The sequence below is a fragment of the Rhinolophus sinicus genome, linkage group LG01, assembly GCF_036562045.2.
Source record: "Rhinolophus sinicus isolate RSC01 linkage group LG01, ASM3656204v1, whole genome shotgun sequence".
In the NCBI taxonomy this organism is placed as follows: Eukaryota; Metazoa; Chordata; class Mammalia; order Chiroptera; family Rhinolophidae; genus Rhinolophus; species Rhinolophus sinicus.
Genome location: NC_133751.1, coordinates 183,871,728 through 183,889,400, shown reverse-complemented (window position 1 = coordinate 183,889,400; position 17,673 = coordinate 183,871,728). Strand labels below are relative to the sequence as shown.

Here is a 17,673-nt window from a genome sequence, read left to right as displayed (position 1 = left end):
ATACCCACCTTTCTATTCATCCTCTCTCCATGAGGCCCAGTGGTTGCAATGTTTCCTTCCACTCTGATATAAGAGCCACCTTCCACAAATTCTGTGAAGACTCCTGTCACCACTAAGAAGCTTCTTTTCTTTGGCCTCAAGTAATTTCCTCAGCTACCAAGAAGTAAGAACACACAGCTCTTCACAGAAATAAAAACTGTGATACTTAACAGTTTCATTTTCATCAGTAGCCACATTATGATTAGGAGAGGAAGAGGGAAAAAAGTCACTCTGAGTGAGACGGGAAGCCCCTGCTAGTTATTGAGCTGAGGAGTAACATGATCCAAATTAGTATATAAAAGGACCACTCTTCCTGGTGTGTGTAAAACAGACTGGAGCTAGAGTAATGGGGGCAGGACAAAAGCAGGGACAAGAGTTAGGAAGATATTTTAATAATACAAGGCAGGGGTGATGATGGGTTTGACCAGGTTGGCAGCAATGGACACAGTGAGAATTGGCCAGATTCTGGACAGCACTGAAGGGAGTACCAACAAGATCTGAAGGCTTGAAGTAATGCTTGAGAGAAAGACAAACGGTAAAGGCTTTGGCCTGACAAATTGGAAAGATGATCTTCCAATTTTTCAGGTGGGGAAGAGTATAGGCGGGACAGGTTGGGTTAGGAGATATTAGAGTCAAGAGTTTTGTTTTAGACATGTTAGGTTTGAGTTGCCTGTTACATATCCAAGTGGAGATACAAGATAAATACTTGGATATGTAAGTCTGGGTATCAAGGGAGAATTTATGCTCTCTGTGAAGGAACTAAGGTTCTTTTTTAAAAAAAAATTAAAATTTATTGAGGTGACAATTGTTAGTAAAATTACATAGGTTTCAAGTGTACAATTCTATAATACATCATCTATATATCACATTGTGTGTTCACCACCCAGAGTCAGTTCTCCTTCCATCACCATATATTTGATCCCATTTGCCCTCATCTACCACCCCTGCCCCCTAACCCTCTAGTAACTACTAAACTATTGCCTGTGTCTATGAGTTTTTGTTTCTTTGTTTGTCTTGTCCCTTTGTTGCTTTCAGTTTTATATTCCACATATCAGTGAAATCATATGGTTCTTGACTTTTTCTGCGTGACTTATTTTGCTTAGCATAATAATGGGATGAAGATTCTTATATGCTACATCACAAACAAGTGTTTCATACAAATAAGTCAAGTAAGTTCATAAACTTTTAATACATTAGGGTGTTAAAACAGGTCGGGGGACATCCAAGAACTCTAGAAAACTATCATAGAAAGATGATTTAAGATCCAATAGGCAGACAGGATAGTTTATAAATATAGTATCTGGGTAATAATGCTAAAATGAATCAGTAGGTCTTAAAAGGATTAATGTCACAAATAAAAAAATAAAAGAAAAATACAGATACAGTTAGTTCATTAGAAAGGAAAAGAATAATAGTGAACTATTTTCAAAAAATGTTTTATTCACCATTGCAAAGCCAAAAATAACAAGACAGCACCACCCCAACGTCGCACAGGTTCTGAAGGCGAACAAGGGACTGTTTATGCTGCCCCAAAGCAATGGATGCCCCTACCTGCAGACTGAACATTCTACAGAGATGGAAGTTCATTAGATTGCACAGGACAGACCAAGTTATTTACAAGGTAATTGACTCTGCTCACTAATAGTTCCTTATTATTTTGGGCCATAATTTATAAGAGAAGGGGAATCAGTGGATGAACTCTTCTTGGTTTAGGCAGTTAAGATGCAAAGCCCAAAATTGTACTTTCTGGTTATATCATGTTCAATAATATCCCAGTGTCTAAATAAAAACAGTGTATTTCTGATATTTTTACCCTGTTGTGTCTCTGTTTGGGAGGTCTATGTACTAGTCTGCTTGTCATGGTTTTATAACTGTTTCATTTTATTCCAAAGCCAGAAAACTATCAGATGGAAGTGTTTCTTGGGTTTAGTTTTGTTTGGGGAATTCGTGGGAGAAGGAGAAGTGGTGGGTTGATGTCTAATCGGGACATTTCTTAGGGAAATCATCATATGAATATGTGTTAGTTATAGTATCTGGTGTCACGCTAGGCTCACCTTGGCAGTTAACTCCCCAAAGGAAACAGCTCACTTTACAACTCACCAAAATGCCCGATTCCCAGCCTGCCCTGGAGGGCCCTGAGTACTTGCGAAGGCTTAGGGAAAACTCCTCCTCCAGAGTACAAATACCATGTTTACAGACTCCTGCCTCAACTCGGTTCAGAAGACTGCAGCCTCTAAGACATTGCACCACATCCTCAAGTATTTACTCCACTCTCAACCGAGGTGAACCAATCAAGTTCATCTGCCGCCATTAAACCAGGAAGACTCTGAAAGTCACCCTTCCCCACAAACGTCCTCCCAATTACTTCTAAACCCACCTTCTTTTCTTAATAAAACAATCCTTTATTCACAACTTGGACTCCCAGGGCCTCTAGTCAGTAATGAACAGGTAACATTTACTAAGTACTTCCTGTATGCCAGGCACTGTGTAAACCACTTTACACAGGTGAGCCCATTTCAGTCAGCCACAGCCTCTGGGTGGGCACTATTATTATGTCCACATCACTGATACAAAGCTGGAGCTTAGAACAGCTACATAACTTGCCCAAGTCTAAATAGCTGGTGTTAGCAGATCTTTCACACGCCCAATCCTTGACTCCCCCACCATTCTTCCCCAATAGGTGGCAAAGGAATTAGTAAGAGAAGTCAAAGAACATCTGACATTCCAAATAGCCTAGTACAAATCATATTTATCCCACAAATAAATGCCTGTACTGTATCATTAAAGTGCCAATTACCCTGCTTTGCCTTGAAATAATATCATGTCTGCATAGGAAAACTGGTTATCGCATGCTGACAAAAGTTTAAATTGGGTGTTAGTGAAAAACACAGGGTAAACTAACCAGGTCTCATTAAAGTCAGCCTGTTTTAAAGACCTATTTCTTCAAGCTGCAGACTCTTCTATTAGAGAATACTTTTCCCCAAAAAAGAAAAGCTTTTCTAGAATAGTCAAATGCCTGACTTATAATTTGGTAACATCCTTGTTAAATAAACAAGGAAGATGAAGTATCTGATAGAGGGGAAAAAAGCTAAGGAAGATTAACAAGGAAAGGTAAGCAAGTAAGCAATGTATTATAAAAATGTCAGCATTTTAAACAAGTTTATTTGTCTGGAGTACTCATTTAGAAAAAAAAAAATAAGGACAAAGAAGACAAGAAAACCAACAGATTGCAGAGGAAGGCCAGGGGTCGTGTGAGTGTGGTTGTGTACCCACAGTATACTTAGTTCATACGTCCTTATCATTGAGAGAAAAGGTATCTAAAAGGGACAGATATGTGCGATATAAAACTGAAAGCAACAAAGGAACAAGAAAAACAAATAAAGAAACAAAAATTCATAGACACAGACAATAGGTTAGTGGTTACCAGAGGGGGCGGGGGAAGGGAGGTGGTGGATGAGGCTAAATAGGGTCAAATATATGGTGAAGGAAGGAGAACAGAGACTCTGGGTGGTGAACACACAGCATGAAACATAGATGATGTATTACAGAATTGTACACTTAAAACCTATGTAATTTTACTAACTATTGTCATCCCAGTAAATTTTAATTAAAAAAATAAAAAATAAATTAAAAGGGCCGAAACTTCCCTAAGCAACCCACAGAGGTGTTGTGATAAAAAGAACAAGGCACCAGAAGTCTACAGATCAAGGTTCTTGGCATTCTGGTCATGCCAAAAATTCCCAAGACCTGGAGCAATGGACTCAACCTCTTCGGACTCAGTTTTCTCATCTAGAACACAGAAATAATAATCATCTAACAATAAAACTTGTTTTATTGCTGAGGATGTTGTGAGATTATAGATATAAATATGTCTCCATAAAACTATTTAGGTTCACTACAAAAGCAATATATTTGTTGTGAACCTAAACAAATATAAAGTGAGTTGCAAGTTGATTTAAAGCCTTCAACTTAGCTGAAAAAGTAAAGCATAAGGAGACATGTGGAGGTATTGACTGATTTATATTATTAATGGAGACCATCTGCAATACAACTATTGACTATGAGAGTGTATCGCATTAGCAGGCCTGTTTACAATTAAAAGACAGCACAAAGTACCCAATTAAGTGATTACAGCTCAATATAACAAATTCTTGAATGTCCACACTAAGGGATAGGAAGCACTGGAACAGATACTGGAATTCAACAGATACTCAAAAATCACTGTCTTCATGGCTCTGGAATGTTTTTTATGATATGCCCCTAAGCATGCTTAGATTTGACTTCTAAAATTAATCTTTAGCCCCACTGAGGGCAGAAGGAAGTGGTGGTCCAGGGGCATGGGATTATCTTGTTCCCACTACTCTCTTAGGATTAAAAATGTGCCAGGATGACTCCCTCACATGGACACTCCCATGCAGACAAGGAGATGAATGTCCCCAACTATATAATGATAGATCCAAGCTAAGGAGCATTATAGTCACTGGTTATAGGGTCCTATTTACACTCATGTTCATTGATTTGTTTGAACTTGATCTCTGTGATTAATGTCTATCAATAGAGGAGACATTTCAATTTCCATTCTTTTCATTTCTAAATAGAAAGCTTAGAGAACATTTAGCATTAAGGTACATCTTGTTAACAAATACATACATTTCACAATAAAATTGAAAATAGATCTCAAATCTATTAATTTGGAATTTTCCAGCTGAGGAAAGTAGCCTCTGTCTACTCTTCGGCCAAAGAAGACACCTATATAACCAAACCTTATTTGGAGCATCGAGCTAATTCACAGGTTTGGCTCCATCCTAGACTGGGTGCCCAGTGATGGAGAATGCACCTCTCTATAATGCTCCTCTATAAAAAACAAACACTTTACCCCAATTTGCTATGAATGAACATGATTGTTTTCAACTTCTCATTATTCTGAGTAAAATATGGTAACTAGATCTATTCTTTTTATAATAGAATTCCTAGCATTAGATTTGATTAAAATTGTCCTGAATTTATATAAATTCTAAACACAAAGACGCCTTTGTAAAATTGCAAGATTCAGATGCTTGGTGGTTTTGAATGAATGAATTATGTGAATGAATGAGTCTTTCATAAGGTTAAAGGGTACCCACGTCACTTGTGAATTGAATACTTTGTGTGAATAAAGCCTTATGATTATGTACATTTTTGAGACAAATAAAATATTTTCATTCAGAAAACTTATACTCTAGGATCAATTAATTACTCAGATCTTAGAGTTGGAGAAGACAGAGTCTTCTGAAGCAGGAATTTAACAGTATATGAACTGAAAACAAAAGACTGAGAATCCATTATTGACAGATTAGGTTGTTGCCAATGATCACAAGGGTTTTCCATAACTAGCCCCAGAATTTGGACATACATGAATGGAATCATCCAGACAAAATTAGCTCCTTCCATGTACTGACCTTTGGGTAAACAGGCCTGGAAAAATGATGAAAGGAGAACAGGAAGCAAACATGTAATATACAGAGGGGAGCGGCAGCTTGCCTCCAGAGCATTTTGCATTCTCTCCTTCACTCCACAAGTAAAATTCATTTAGCCAAAATTATGCTTGTTGCATGAGGCTAAAGGGAGTCACGTGATGAAATAAGTGTTCCACGAAGATTAATCTGTCAGCAGTGGGACTGATAGATTGACAGAGAGAGAGAGAAACAGAGGCAATGACAAGAACACAATACAGAGAGGAGGAGGGACGGACTCAAGGGAGAAACGTCAAGACTTAATAGGTGACTATTTATAGACAGAAGATGAAGGAGAGAAAAGAGTCAAAAATGACTCCAAAGGTTCACTCTTAGATGGCTGGGGAAACAGCGGTACCACCGAGAAAAATGAGGCAGGCAGGAAGGACAGCTCTCTTCATGCCTGACTCTGCCCTCAGATGGCTGATGTCACCAACCCTGGGCTATGCCATCAGGCAAGTCAATGCTCCTGGGTTATATCTGACTAGCTGTACAGAGCAGGATGGTGGCTACTCTGTTAACAAAACCTGAGAAGAAGTGAAGACAGAATGACACTAGGAGTTACTTAGTAAGCATGAGTCAACCCTGAGCAGAAATGAGCAAAAAGCACAAAACATGATGTAGGGATACACGATGAAGCAAGACTTTCCAGAGCACAGCTCCACTGTGGACTGCTGAAAAGCACAATGGCCGTCAAATCAATCCAGGGTGAAATGATCAAAAATGGTCCCGACTTTATGGGAGAGAAGAATCAAAGACTAGGAGCCAAACTCAAATATTAGGTTAGTGCAAAAGTAATTGTGGTTTTTGCAATTATTTTTAACCTTTTAAATCGCAATTACTTTTGCACCAACCTCATACCGATAGGGGCCAGGCAAGTGACAGAATTGAGGAAGGGTGGGTGGTAGGTAACCAGGAGTTGGGGGCGACTGAAGTAAACAACTCACGCCCACCCCATTTAAAGAGGAGGGACAGGAGATGGGTTATTCCCGTCTAAGATCATAGACCCACTTTTTTGATTCAAGAGAAATCATCCCACCCCCAATTCTCCACCATATACGCTGTTTTATCTTCAAGCACTTGTCAATATCCGAAGTCTTTATGTGGTTATTGCTGTTGGTCTTGTGTCTATGGTCTGTCTCCTCCCTCTAGAGGGTAAATTCCCTGAGGAGCCACAGAATTGGCAATCAATAATGCGCTCACCTCTTGACTTCTCAGGGCTTAACCATGTGATAGAATAAATCCAAACCCCTTGTCTCTTCACAGTCTTCACAGCCTTTCACATTCACCACCTGCACCTCCCAATACACCTTATTCTCTCTGCAGCGTGAGCTTTGCCAAGATAAGTCCTGGGTTTGCATCCTGACGCTGCCATTTACTAGTTGTTTGTCCTTTGTGGAGACACTAACTATACATTGCAACTGCTACATCTATAAACTGTACATCACTGGGTTTCCAGAGAAAGTAAATGAACTTTTTTCAACTGACTGCAAATGTAACACTAATGCCCCATTCTTTTAAACCCTTGTCACACTCATCACACCGAGCTCCCTACTGCTGCCCAGCAGGCCAGAGCCTTTGCCTCGGATTCTCTGGACCCCTCTCTACCTCCCAAAACCTTACCTCCTTATTGCTGTCTAGGGCCAGCTATTGTTTCTTCCTCTATGAGGCTTTCTTTGACTTTGCTGGGTGCCCATAGCCCTTTGTTCTTACAACTAGCAACTGCACTGACATGACCCGTGAACCACCAGCTGCCTTGTTTCTGACGCCCATCAAGTCACGAGCAAGGGTAGGGACTGAGTGTTACTTTTCATCCCTTTTACCAGAGTCCAGCACAGTACCTGATTCAAAACAGGTATTCAATAAATGTTTGCTGAACCAAACAGAACTTAACCATTAACAGCTGTACATCTGATCTACTGGACACTACATGAGTGGTCACCTCTTGCTCCACCATTGAGAATTAACCCATAGCAAAGACAAAAATGACCACATGGCCAGCTCTTGATTAGCCACATTAATGGTGGGTGACAGTGATAAGGAGAAAGGTAAAAATTGCTTATATAGGTATTTTCACTATTTACTATTTCACTATTTCACATTAATGGTGGGTGACAGTGATAAGGAGAAAGGTAAAAATTGCTTATATAGGTATTTCACTATTAGTTGTAAGAACAACTAATGTAAGCATACAGTAGGTGTGATTTGCGCAGTGCTAAAAACTCAAGACCAAAATTATCTCGTACTGATCTGTCATAGTGCCAAAAATGCCTCACAGTAACTTGAAGCTTTTCTGAATGTCAGTTTGATTATAACATGAAATTTTACAGAAAGCACTGCACTCTTTCTAAGTGTTTAATCATTCAACAGATATTTACTGACAGCCTACTCTATGCCAAGCATTACAAGTAAAACCATTACAAGCCTGAACTCTATATACTACTGTGTTGTAATGACTGCTTAGGAAGACCTGGAAAACTTGGGAAAGCTATTGAGCTAACAGAAAAGTTTATATTATCATATAACCTAATAGTTGCCACTCTACCAATTCTGAGAAAGAACCCTGTGTCTCCTTCTTGTCCCACACCAAGAACAATGGAGGAGCTGGCTTCTGGATAGTCAAGAAATGTGGAACCAGCCTGTCCTGAAGTAGAGTGGGAAGTAATAATAATGATGGTGATCAAAATTCACTTAAACATCCCTCTTCTCTCTCTTCAGCTTGGGGTGGTGGGGAGGAGGGATAATGAGAAAACTTCTTTTTCTGCGTTGCTGTCTAGGTGTTTTACACTGTAATAACCCTGCTCACGACAGGGGTCTAGACGGATAGATAAGGACTTGAGATTAGGATTCCCGCCACAAATTCCTGTTGTGCTTTTGCACCTTTTAAAATAGCTACTTAGAACTAAGCCTGAGAAAAGTTAGTGACTTCCACCCAACCACCTTATAAGTATTATGAGCTTGCTACACTGCTTTCTGTCTCCTGCTGCCTCATGACCGAGGACAGAGGACTGCATTTCCCACAGCTCACCGAACCCTCCTGCTTCTGGGATCTGTAATAAATCTTGACTACTTTCTTAGCTTCAGTGCTAAAGTTGCACCTTTCATCAAAATGACACCGTGGGTTTCACTTCCCCAAAGTGGAAGCTCTGATGCTGAGGGAACTAACTGCTGACCTCGTGTAGGTGGCTTGTGCCCCCTCATTCAGCAGATCATAATTTGCATAGTCCTAGCTTAGTACACCAGCTCCCCAAACCAGTAGGGAGGGAACAAGGGACTGAGCACATGCAGGCTGACTAAAGTCAAAGGCCTGATTTCGTCTCCCCCAGACCCTGTGCATAGCACAGTATACCCGTCCATCCTTTCCCACCTGGAAGAGAAAACAATAATTAATTTTTTCCTACAAGAAAATTTCAAGAAAAGATCTGCATGGGAGCAGAATATACCACCCCAAAAGATGCCCCTTTGGCATAAGGATTATTTTAGGCTGGTTATTTTTAAGAAACAGACACTGGAGAAGCTCTGAAAACCAAGTAGCAGTTACCCTTTTGTAAGAGACATTTACTTTTATAAGAAATCTCCCTTTGTAAGGGTGTCTCCCTCTCCACACCAGGAAGAGGATGACTCTAAATCTCTGGACACTCTTTATCAATGGAGAAGGTAAGGATTTAAATCTGCATAACAACCTCACCTTGTTTACTGTGCCTTCCCTTATAGCCTCCCAGACTGGCTCCCAAAACCCCAACATCTTTTGTCTTTAGCTGCAGACATTATTTAAGGTGATGGCTTGGGCCATTTCTATGAGTTACTCAGTTTTCCTGGGCCTCTCCCATTTGTACAGGAGGTACAGATGTTACTAAACTTCTGTTTGTTTTTCTTCTGTTAAACAGTCTTTTACACAGGGTGTCTCAGCCAAGAACTTAGAAGCATAGAGGGAAAATTATTTTTCCTCCCCCACAGGTTCATTAACTTTCTTAGAAACAGACTTCATAGAATAATTTCAGAATAAATGAATGAATGAATGAATGAAGTGAATAAATGAATAAACAGTTTCTTCCTCTTTTTAAATGTATGGTCCATTTTATTAATATATTGCAATAATGGTTAATAACATGCTTATGTTTAGTAACCATAAAATTCCATTTATGCTTGTAAAATTCTCTAAAAATTAAAAAAGATACGTGTTGGTAACAAAGCAAAACTAATTTTTTTCTGTTTCAGACCCTAATACTTCTACATGATGGTAAACTAACATCCTAGCTAGTAAGAAAAAATTTATAATAAATCATCAGAAGATAAAATAAACTATGAAGAAACTTGAATTTGGGTAAGCACCAAAAATCAAATAACATAACTGTTTAGATCTGAGGTGACTATATTCCTCGTCTAATATAGACCACCTTGGTTTATGCCTATTGTCCTGGCATAATTATTAAGTGTGCTGACTTTCACTCTCAAAAATGGCATAGTTTGGACATAAATCATACATCATCCTATGTAGAGATAAAAAGGTTCCTAAACAATCTTTGACAAAGAAAACTTTTGGATTTTCAGAAACACTAATATTACAGAGGTGCTTTGTGCCATCTGCTTTTAAATTCACCAATTTTAAAAGAGTTAAGAAACATTTTAACTTTCACAGCTGTAAAGTAATAAGGCCTAATCAACACTAAATATTTATGAAATAAATACAGAGCTCTGCCTTGCAACCTATATCTGGGAATTTCCTTTCCCACTTCTACCCCCAAACTAGGAGAATCCAGGATAATGGCACAGTGATTCAGCATTTCTCAGGCATTCATTAAAATGTGCTTGAGTGCAATGAAATCAGAGGAGGAAAAAAAGGTGCATACTACATAGATATTAAAATCCAAACTTACCGAAGCAAAAATGATGAAATTCTATACTTTCTCTCTTGTCAGTTCAGCTGTTTACTGACACATTTGTAAAACAGCTGAACTGACAAATATGTCTCATCACTATTATTAGGCAAGTCATTCTAAGATACAAGCATAAAGCATATGGAGCACTTTTTGTCAAGTATTTCAAGAGATGCCTAAAAACAAAAGTACAAGGGATATCCCAAAACACAAAGAGAAATTTCAGGGAATGCATCATTTAAGAAAAACATTGTTGATACCTGTATGGAAGCACTTTTTAGAAACTTGCTTATCTTATTTTTGTGTCCCGTCTTGTTCATCCTTGTATCCCTTATCTCTGCACCTCTAGATACTACTTTGCACATGAGAAATGGGCAACAAATGTTTGCTGAATTAAACTAATAAGAAAAGAAGGAAAATGCTTCCAAATATAATTTCTGTGTAAACACTTTTTCAAAATAAAAGAAATCCAACCACTGTGGGGAATGAAAGGGGAGAGGTAGAATCATTCTAACAGCAAGTCTCTGTTCCATAGTGAAAAATCTATTCCTCTACATGAGTGGTGGGTGAAGTTTTAACAAACCTGTTATCATAAAAATTCATGTATATTGTAGTCAAACCATGTCCCACCTATAAAACCACCACATGGTTAGATTATAAGAGGTGTTAGTCAGAACCTCCAACACCTGTGTGACAAAGAAGTTCCACTGAAATTTCTTTCAAGTCTCAGCTCAGTAGAGCTTGTGCATTCTTTAAAATAGACTTCAAGGCAGTTTTTTCTTTCCCTTTCTCTAGCAACTTATGCAAAGGCGTTGGAGTTTGAGAACTTGCCACTTAACCAAAGAAGGTCTCCTTAATTTGGAAAGCCATAAAATGGGCCTCAATGCATTTATCAAGAGGGTCTTGGACTCTTCTTCCTGAGAGACACCGCCCATGCCTCCTATCAGCAAGACAAATGGCAGGCATGATCCAGGAGTCAACACATTTAGTTACATAGGAGCAGATGGCAGAAGGGCTGTGAGAACAGAGACCCATTCATCTCAGCCAAGGTGGGTAGCGGCCGCTTCACAATACTGTGAAACAAAATTAACTTCTCCAATAATATTCAGTACAAAGGAAGCATTTTCTCAGAAACCGGACTTATAAAAAATATAAAAATTAAATATTCAGGCCTCTTGAATTTTATATTAGCTGTTTTACGATCTCAGGAACGTCCCCAAAGAGTTTTAAATTTCTAATGCCTTATTTGTAAAATGGGGATAAATACTGTTACCACTCACCTATATTTTAGAAAACTAATAAAAACACCAATGTAAACCGCAGATATTTTTCTAAAGTTCTAGATGTTCGACAGTTCCTGCTCCTGTCAACTAAACAGGGAGAGTCCAAAGTCAAGTATCTGACATACAGACTCTATTTTCTGCTGCTAATAAAGAACAAAGACACTGATAACCCATTGTGTAAATCTGCTTGGGGTCCAAAATATTATTAATTCAAATAAAGAATAGTAAGCAGGAAAAAAAAAAGATCCCTTAAGTTCTGTGGATATTAAGCACCTTCATCTTCTGTTGAATGTCCTTTTAAAAATCAGTGCCACTTTCTGAACCAACCTGAAAGTAAAGCAATCGCTTACAATGAATGCAGATAAAGTCTGAAGGATTATGCTGATCAAAACTCGTCTCTACAATGTATAAATGGCTTGTTTATATTCACTGCAATCTTTTAAAAATGTCAAATTGTTTACCTACTGACATTTAAAATATAACAGAAAGAATATTTTCCTGTTGATCAATTAAAGAAAGAAAGTTGTTTACATTTAAACATTCAGTTTCTAAATGAAAGACTGACTGATGAAGAATCTGTAGCCAAACAGCCTCTTATAGCAATCTTCTGGGTGCAGGTTGAAAGCAGTTTTCATCATGGGAGGGAGAATACTGCACACTTACATAAAGCCTCAAAGATACAAGTCAGGACCATAAACATAGTCACTTAACTATTGTCCAATGCACCTGAAAGATACATGGACCACATTTCAGCTGTTAAACTTCTAAGGCCATGAAGAAAATCCCAATTCCAGTTTGGAGTCAGAGAAGAGAAACAAACAGCAGTCCTATCCCAGTAGATCCCAGGTTAATTCCCTCTAGTTTCTCCCCTATCGTTATATTAATTCACTTCCTAATAAAATGCTACAGTAAAATTTGTGCAATGAGATTCTGGCAGAAAATCAAATCAAAGGAAAACTATTCATAGCAGCTACTTTTGCATACCCAGCCCCCTGCTTACCTTGTTATGTTTTTGCTGGTGTCTTGCCTTTGTGTCAAGAACATGGTAAGGGCTTTCCAAGTCTTGGTTGATGTAATATATGAGTCTTGAAGGCAGTGTGATTTCTTTCTGCATTGCATTGCTGTAACTGATATTACTGCTGCTATTCTGTTGCAATGTGTTGTCTTCATCGGCCAGGACTCCCAAATTTTTTCCTGCAGTTTCATTCCAATGCGGAGCTGGTTGGGGGGAAGTGGGCAGGGGGCATAAACATACACAAACATGCACACATATACCCTATAAATATATATGTATCAAAATGCATTTCCCCCCCCCCATAATGGTAAAAACAAAGTTTCCTATTTATAAGCAGATTAAGAAGTGGACACACAGTAAAACAAGTTATTGCAACAATGAAATAGCCTGGATAAGTTAACAACCAATAAGGCTTGTACAATAATGTACTGTTTATTTTTATTTGTTTGAATGTACATTTCTAACTAGTGTCAAATTTATACTTCTAAGTATGGGGGAGGGGCAGAATGGAATTGAAGGACATAAACAGGCTCAGGGGTTCTGACCCTTGTCTGAATCTACAGAACCTCAGTGGGACTGTGACTAGGAGTATCCCGTCTGAGACCTAAGAATGCTCCTAAGATACCTTGAGTGCTGAATTCATGTTAACTGATTCGTTTAACAAAATGGACAATTCCCTTTTCTTCTAACTTTGAGATGGGCAAAAATCCTTTGCCACAGAGAGATGCAGATAGTGGCATCTTTCCAATTCCTTTTTATGTTCCTGCCAAGGCCAGTTTTCTGCTGTTACTGATTTCCAACAGTATTGAACACTATATTATCTGAATTGTTCATTATAATGACAGGTACTTTGAGAAATTACAAACCAAAGGTTTATATCCCCAAAGTTTATCTCCCCCACTTTAATTCTAACAGCCCAGGGAATAAACCCAGTAGGCAATTTGAGGAAACAACACATAACCACTACTATCATTACATCCTTCCGCATTCACATTCAGGCTCCACCACCCAAGAAGCAACTTGCTCCCTCGCGGCATTTCCCATCTACAGGGTTCCCCTCAGCCAACTTGCACAGAGAGACCCCGCATCCACTAAATACGTTCCAGTGGAACCGACAGTAATTGGTAGGGGTTTTAGTGAATGCAACAGAAAGGGACTTCAAAAAGTGAACTGAAATGAATGGGGGTTTGGGAATGAGAGAGGTGGAGCGGTAGGCAGAGAGGCGCGGGAAGGCCGAGTCCGGGACTTGTCCGGGGCGCACGGACCCGCGTGCCCTTCTCTTTCCTCTGCAGGGCCCCGCGAGCAAGGCAATGCAAAGGGCACCGGGGCCATACCCACCGCTGGGTGCAGCGGCCCCCCAGGCGCGGGGCCGGGACGAGGCGGCGAGTGAAGGCAGCAGGAGAAGGACGAGAAGCAGGCGGCAGGGCGGCGCGCGGGCCAGGGCGCGGGCAGGCGCCGGGCCGGCGGGGCCGCCGCGGGGGCCGCTGGAAGCTCGCGGAGGGCTGCAGCCCGCCACGGGCGGCCGCCGGGAGCTGCTGCCGGGCGGCTTCATGGCTCATAGCTCCCGGGCGCCGCTCGGTGTGGCCGGCGAGAGCGCCAAGCTAGGCTGCGGGGAGGCTGCGGGCGGAGCTGGTCACGCCGGCTCAGCGCGCATGGTGCCGCCGCGGGCAGGGGGTCAAGGCTTAGGACTAGGGACTGGAGGCGCCCCCTCCCCTGCTCGCGTCTCAGGCCCTCCCTGGGCGGACGCTGAAGAGTCCAGGGGGTCCCAGTGGCTCCGCCAACTTGGAGCGTCCCCAGATGCTCCTCCCTCCCTGCGGCGGGCGCGGCCGCTCCAGCGACTGCGGGGGCTGCTGCTGGGGCTGAGGATGCTGAGGCGGCACGCGGGAGCGAGCGTCGCGGGGAGCGCGCGACGCGGGCGTGCTCCGCGCCTTCGAGCGCGCGCCCGAACGCGGCTTCGGGTCCTGATGCTGATGCTGATGCTGTTGCCTGGCATGGGACGCATTGCGCATGCGTAATTGTGGAGGGAAAGGGAGGGGGGAAAATCAGCAGTGATGCAGCAACCCAAGCAGCATCACAGGTGACGGCGGCACCTCCAGTTTGGGGGGAGGGGAAGCTATCTCTCGGGGATTAGCCAGAGGAGAAGAAAGAGTGCGGGGCCTTCCGGGCCAGAGAAAAGGATGATCTGGAAAAAAATAATCAGCCAGCGAAATCGACCCGCCTTTTCCACCACCCCAGATCTCACATACCTCCTCCCATTCCAACCCCCTCTTTCTCAGGAAAAACTAAGGCCAACCATTTCCTTCTTATAATCCTTTATTTATTTCCTTCCTGCAAACAAATACAAAGGATTGCAGGCAGGGAGGTAAAAATAGCGCGGCTCCTCATTCAGCCCGCCCGCAGCGGGTGGAAGCACCGCAGGGAGGCACGTTTGCGCGTCGCAGGCTGGCGAGCGCTGACGCCAAGCGGCCTCTCAGCGAGTCAGAACCCCTGTGCAGGGATGCCCGGTGCGAGGCGCTGCTCCGCGGCCTCTGTTCCCCGCCACTGCCTGGGGTCTTTACGGAAAGCAAATGAGACCGCAACATGTTTGCTCGAAAGTTCAGAAAGTATAACTGGGCTTACTTGGAAAGACTTAGAAATTCTGGCAGGAGAGAAATACGGAGATTAGAAACTGAGTGTGTGGCAGCTATCTTGGGAAATCCATCGTTTGTTAAACATGTGGGTGGGCATGCATGGGGGAGGACACACTGCCAATTTTGAGATTCAGTCCTGACTTCTGCAGAGAAAGAGGGCGATTTTTCTCTCGCTGCTGTTAAAAAAAAAAAAAAAGCAAATCCAGGGTCTCTGATTTAGGTGGGTTAGCAGCCACTAACTAATCTGTCGGTTTCAAATTAGGGCCTGTGGCATATTTCTGCCCTCAAACTCCCATAATGCAAGCACGCGTTTATTCACCCTCACAATGACAGTGTGAGTAATAACGATGTTGTCTTACTCCATTATTGCTATTTAAAATTGAGGTAATAACATCTACTTAAAGCACCATTGCCATGACAGGACTCAGTGTTGTTAGCCATTTTCTCAAAGAGGAAAAAGGGAGAGAGAGAGAGAGAGAGAGAGAGAGAGAGAGAGAGAGAGAGAGAGAGAGAGAGAGAGAGAGAGAGAGAGACAGAGAGAGAGACAGAGAGAGAGACAGAGAGACAGACAGAGACAGAGACAGAGACAGACAGAGACAGACAGACACACAAGAAGGCAGACACACACAGGGACCAGAGATCACAGAGCTGCTAGGGAGTTAAATACTAATATAATATTACCTCTTTCTCTATCAGAGCTAGGATATTAATTTATTATCACGCATTTATTAATGTAAACTTATAATTAATGTTACTTCCCCCAAATGAAGGCAGCAACTGTTTTCCTTTTGGCTCAGTATTGTTTCCCTAGAACCTAGCATGGTGTTTGTGGCACAGAGAAGGGTGTCAGAAAATGTGAATGAATAAACGGGTGTGTGGTACACACAGTGGAGTCATGTTGGGGCAGGCTGGGGAACTCTCCACCTACCTGTAGTTCCTACTTGTAGGGCAGTGTTCTTGGGGGTGCTTTCCTCAAGACAAGCAAGTCCTAGCTAGATTTGCCCAATTTACGTTTGATATAATGATATAAGTTTGAAAAGGGGCTTGGGAGAAAGGAGGGGACAAGGAAATGAAAGATACCCAGATACAAAGTTATTTGAAAGACTTCTCTTGCAACTGAGTGACAACCTCTCAAAGCCTATTCTAAAAATTAAAGCTATGAGTCACCCTGGACCAGCTCACCACCCACCAGTTATAAGCCACCATTGCACGCACTTAGGAAACAGAATGAGGACTCAGTTCAGTTTAAATAAGGGGCAAGAGTATTTACAAAGAAAGATGTTGTCTTCTGCATTATAATCAAAAGACTGCATTTATTTACAGAACTGTGATGTTTACAGGCATGGCTGGAGGCAAGATAATATATCAGTAAATGAGTAGGAGTAAATTAGTCAGAAAAGGAATAAATTATTCAGAAAAAATTACCAGAAGTTTGGTCCTTAAACCACACATTTAAAAACAAAATCAAATCTTCTTTAAGTGGTGAATTTGTGAGATGTAGTAATATTCTCATCAGGTAGTTTGGAATTTTTCTTGTTACGGAGTTTAGTTCTAAAATTTCTCTTTCGGGCTCTCATACTACTTAGTAACTTTGTTAATTGCCACCTACTGCTTAGCTCTATATTCATGTCTAGGCAGAACACCTTTCACCTGTCAAAAAACACTAAGAGTGAGGCTGCATCTTGGTCATCCATGATCCCTACAGCCTAGTAGAGTTCCTGGAATGGACTCAGCATTTGATAAATGTGTGCTAAGTAGGGGGACACTCACAGGAAGGAGAGGGAGGGATTCAGCAACCTGGCCTAGGATGAAGAAAGGAATGTACCAGAAGTTTGAATGCTGTAATAGCTCTGGTTCGTATGTGTGCTGGATCCCAAGGGCATCAGGGATCCTGGTCAAAGCGGTGGACGTGGAAAACCCCTGCAGTCCCAGGCAAAGTTCCATGGGAAGGAAACTACACCGAGTGACAGGGACACAGGGAACACAGTACAGGGCTTCTACAAGCATTTTCCAAAAAGGAGAGCCATACTGCTCACAGAAATGCTTCCGTCGGTCTGGTGAGGGAAGCTACCAGAAAGATCCTCTCTTTGCTATAATCTATTGCAGGGGGCAGAGCTGGACCCACTCTGAAACCAGCAAGAAAACTGGTCCTGGACAAAAGCGAGGGAAGGATAGAGGTAGGCATATGAGATTTGGAAGGCACCTGCCTCCACAGGGCTGAGATTCTGAGGGAGAAGGTAGAAAGAGGGATCACAGAAGAGGGGCCTTAGAAGGTGAAAGCAAGTGACAATTAGGGCAATGTAGCAAAGCAGGTTTATAAAAACAATTAGCATGGAA

The 17,673-nt window shown here is 41.6% G+C and overlaps 1 protein-coding gene across 4 annotated transcripts in view; it reads right to left on the bottom strand.

Moving 5' to 3' along the window:
- Positions 1-14,630, bottom strand: part of ADAM23 (ADAM metallopeptidase domain 23) — a 154,229-nt gene extending 139,599 nt beyond the window's left edge. For 3 of the 4 annotated variants that reach the window (XM_074340983.1, XM_019726901.2, XM_019726900.2), the window contains exons 1-2: positions 14,045-14,586; positions 12,692-12,909 (exon numbers count right to left, since the gene is read on the bottom strand). In XM_074340983.1, coding sequence (XP_074197084.1) covers positions 12,692-12,909; positions 14,045-14,258 — 432 coding nt within the window. In that variant the 5' untranslated portion in view covers positions 14,259-14,586. Of the gene's footprint in view, positions 1-12,691; positions 12,910-14,044 lie in introns of all 4 variants that reach the window. The other variant, XM_019726899.2, reaches the window with a different exon arrangement.
- Between the last annotated feature and the right edge of the window lie 3,043 nt (positions 14,631-17,673).